Source organism: Eucalyptus grandis, chromosome 5 (assembly GCF_016545825.1).
Source record: "Eucalyptus grandis isolate ANBG69807.140 chromosome 5, ASM1654582v1, whole genome shotgun sequence".
Classification (NCBI taxonomy): Eukaryota; Viridiplantae; Streptophyta; class Magnoliopsida; order Myrtales; family Myrtaceae; genus Eucalyptus; species Eucalyptus grandis.
This window is the reverse complement of record NC_052616.1, coordinates 24,649,560-24,653,149: the sequence shown is the minus strand read 5'-3', so window position 1 is coordinate 24,653,149 and position 3,590 is coordinate 24,649,560. Positions and strand designations below refer to the sequence as shown.

General features: G+C 45.7%; 1 protein-coding gene across 1 annotated transcript; it reads right to left on the bottom strand.

Moving 5' to 3' along the window:
- Positions 1-1,291: 1,291 nt before the first annotated feature.
- LOC104444605 (BOI-related E3 ubiquitin-protein ligase 1) lies at positions 1,292-3,247 on the bottom strand. Its single transcript, XM_010058314.3, has 3 exons — positions 2,993-3,247; positions 2,392-2,830; positions 1,292-2,121 (listed from the first exon to the last, which is right to left on the bottom strand). The coding sequence occupies exons 1-3, from the start codon at positions 3,046-3,048 to the stop codon at positions 1,597-1,599; spliced, it is 1,020 nt and encodes a 339-aa protein (XP_010056616.2). The 5' UTR covers positions 3,049-3,247; the 3' UTR covers positions 1,292-1,596.
- Positions 3,248-3,590: the final 343 nt, after the last annotated feature.

The following is a 3,590-nucleotide window of genomic DNA, read 5'->3' as shown; positions in this document are numbered from 1 at the left end:
GGCGCGAGATGGGTGGTGAGGCAAAAGGTGATGGGCATGTGGGAAATAAAGTTAGTGCTCCTTTGCCATATCCTTAGCAATTGACAATAATGTCAAAAGTAATATTCTATTACCAAAAGTGCCTCACACTTGTAAAATGCCCCAAAGTTTATGCGATCTGAAGATTTAGCAGTCGAGAAAGGGTTTTGGATATCAATTGCACGGCTAGTACCAAAAATAAGCTTGTCTTGGTTAAGTTCTTCTTTTGAATGGTATAACATAAAACTTTTTAATTTTTTTGCCAGAACTTAAAATATTATTCAAAATTCTGAAAATTATAAATAAAAAAAAATTGTATGCGAATGTATGTATCGGTATTTGCATTGTGCGAAGATTTTGGGTATCGAGATTAACAAAGAGTTAAAATACACTTATTGCAAATTAAAATTTTGCAAAAAGCAGAAAAAGGGACGAATTGGTGGAGAGAAATTGTCTGTGGTCATTATCTCAAATCATTTCATCACAAGTGAGGAAGTACAATCAAAATCATGCCTTTGCCCTTCTCCCTTTTTTTACACGCTTTATCTTTTGCATAACCACCCAAAAAGCAAAAAAGATTGACTTGATATAAAAATCGAAAAAAAAAAAAAAAGGAAGAAGAGAAAGTGATGGAAATAGCTCTTTTGCATTCTTGATATCTTGGAATACGTTTCCATCGCACTTTTCCATGAATTAATCAAAACTATAAGAAAATATTATCATTGATCATAACAAAAAAATCCCTATTTATAGATATTTTATCAGTCGATTCAAGTGATTGATATTTTGTTCCCAGGAAGTAATGAAAGAAACCTCTTTTGACCAAAAAAAAAAAAAAAAATTTGAAAGTGACCTAGCTAATTGAAAAATTGAAGAATTCTAAGGCCGTGTTGCATTCAAACACATTTAATCGCCGTTAAATTATTGCTTTTTGAGCGTTGATAGTTCATTAATGCTTAGATACATGATTCCCATGGATGAATCGTGCAGCATGCAACATAGAAGACTATAACTTGGCATCATTAGATGCCATATTGATATATTTAAATTTATAAAAAGAAGGGGTCAAAATCTCATAATTGAACACTAGCTGCGAGTCAAAGGTGTCATTACCTTTCTATAGAACTAGAGATTGTCACAATAAATCCACCTCGAGATAAAGAGAATTTGAGTGCAAAAGTACTAGAAGATCAATAAAGTAAAAGAATAATTATATTTTTCTATTCTTTTAAAGTCCAAGCAACAAAAGTAAAAAGATAAGAAATTCAACAAATTCAAAAATACGAACATCTATGATTATTAAAAAATAAAGAGAGAGAGAGAGAGAGAGTTTTGGGATGTATATACACAAAAAATGGAAAAGCCATCCCTCTCGATGGTTTTTCCCCAATTTCTCCAACAAAAGAAGATATAAAAGAATCTCACTATCATCCGCAAAAATACAAAAAAAAAAAAAAAATTTAAAAAAAAAAAGACTATTCCTTTCCTCCCCCATTATTCTATCCATTTTTCCATTTCCGCCCCTGAATTTTCCTCCTTTTCACACCTCCTGCCCCGCGGCGGTTCCGACCGTTGCTATCACGACGACGCCGACAGGTTCACGTGCACGCTCGCCGTGACGGCCGAGCCGCACGCCGGGCAGTCGTGGTGGCTCGGCCCGCACGCCGCGCACAGGCACAGGTGCCTGCACGGCAGCAGCAGCACCGACGACTCCCTCTCACCGCACGCCCTGCACCCCCGCCGCCGCGACGACTCCGCCCCGCCGACGAGCGCGACCGCCGCCCTCCCGGGGTCGTTGCTCCCGCAGCAGGACTCGGCGTCGTCGTCGCCGAGGCCGCAGCCGGCGCGGGCGAGGGCGTGCTCGAGGTTGGAGCGGAGGGAGTTGGCGGCGGCCTCGTTGGTCTGGGCGAGGCCCCGCCAGATCTGGTTCTCCATCACCAGGTTCTTCACTTTCTCCTGGAGCATCCCGTTCAGCCGCCCCAGCCTCTGGATCTCCTCGTCTTTCTCCCTGAGCTTTCCAACGATCGAGTCGTGGATCGAGGACAGCAGCGCCCTGGATTGCTGCTTCGCTCTGTCTTCCAGCTCCAGCCTCAGCCTCTCCGTCTGCAAACACGTCGAGGAACGAGAGAAATTTGTCAGAAAGATTCGAAATTTCATCCTCTCTTTCGATGATAAACGAATTTCTCGACGCAATTCGTGGAAATGAAACATTATTTTCTCGCCAGAAACAGAATCGACATTGCTGATCTTTTCCTGGTTTAAAGCCAGTAGTAACTGTAACTAATTCATCAAAGACTTGTCCAAACATAACCGACGACGACGACGAAATAAATTTGAATTAAAAAAAAAAGGAAGGAAAAGAAGGATCATTACATGTTGGGAAATCAAACGGTCGACCTCCCATTGGTACCGTTGGATCTCGAACGCGGCCTCTTGTCCCAGGAACGGCGATACCTTGGTCATCTTCTGAGGATTATAATTCACCGGGAGGAGATCGCCGTTCAAGTGGCCGTCGCCGAACGCGTCTCTGGACCGCTTGTGGTGGTTCCTGGGGACCGGGACGGCGGCGGCGGCTGCGGCGGCGGCGGCGGCGACGGCGTTGGCGTTGGCGTTGGCGTTGTAGTTGCTGCTCAATCCGCTCTCGGTTTTCTTCACGGCGATCATCTCGGGGACGACGCGAGGCTGCTGCTGGCAGCGCCACGTCGGCATCATCGGGACCGGCGGTCCCGTGGGCGCCGGAGGGATGAATTCCTCCCCTGGGCTGGCGAAGAAATCGGTCGCGCTGGCGTTCTTCGCCTGGACAACGAAATCCCTGCAAAACCCGCAGCAGAGTCGAGCCAATTCAATCACCACCATGCCCACCAAAAAAAAAACAAAACAGAGAGAAACGGGGAGAGAGAAATAACCCGAACACCCCAGGCAACCCACAGTAGGAAAAAAGAACACAGACCCACGAACGGCCATCGATGATTACCTGTTCGTGATCATCTGGGTAGGAAAAGGATTGACGCGCGGAGCTTCGACCGCCATGACAGCTAGGGAGTGAGAAACAGAGACAGATAGAGAGAGGGAGAGAGAGGGAGAGACGGAGAGAGGGCTCCTCAGAGGAAGAGCATGAGCAGACAGCGAGAGGGAGAGAGAGAGAGAAAGAGAGAGAGAGAGGGAAAGGTGGCAGATTTAACTTCGCTTTTGGTGAGGTGTGGTGGTGTGCGTCTTGTGAGAAGGCCTGGCTTTTATGTGTGGGGGAGGGCGTGAGGGGGGGTTAGAGAGAGAAAGTCAATGAGGGGGTCTAGAGAGAGGAAATCTCGTACATCATTTGTTGCGCAGATTTCTTTACTACCCAAGAGAGAGAGAGAGAGAGAGATTAGCGAATTATGGAAGGCTTGCAGATTTTGTCCCCCCCTGCCCTAACCGGACAAGAAGATAAAAATGGCCTCTTTGCTTCGGCCTGCCTGTCTTCTTACCTTAAGAAAACAACAGCGGCTGCTTTCCTCCTTTGCTTCTCTATGTTCTCTTTCAGGCCCCCCTTGCCAAATTACTTTGCCAAATTACCAAAAGCGCTAAAGGTTTCC

Excerpts from the sequence above, each read along its gene's own strand:
- LOC104444605 (XM_010058314.3), bottom strand. The coding sequence starts at position 3,048 with ATGGCGGTCGAAGCTCCGCGCGTCAATCCTTTTCCTACCCAGATGATC. Across the intron at positions 2,831-2,992 it reads ACCCAGATGATCACGAACAG|GGATTTCGTTGTCCAGGCGA; the intron begins GTAATCATCGAT and ends CGGGTTTTGCAG. Across the intron at positions 2,122-2,391 it reads ACCGTTTGATTTCCCAACAT|ACGGAGAGGCTGAGGCTGGA; the intron begins GTAATGATCCTT and ends ACGTGTTTGCAG.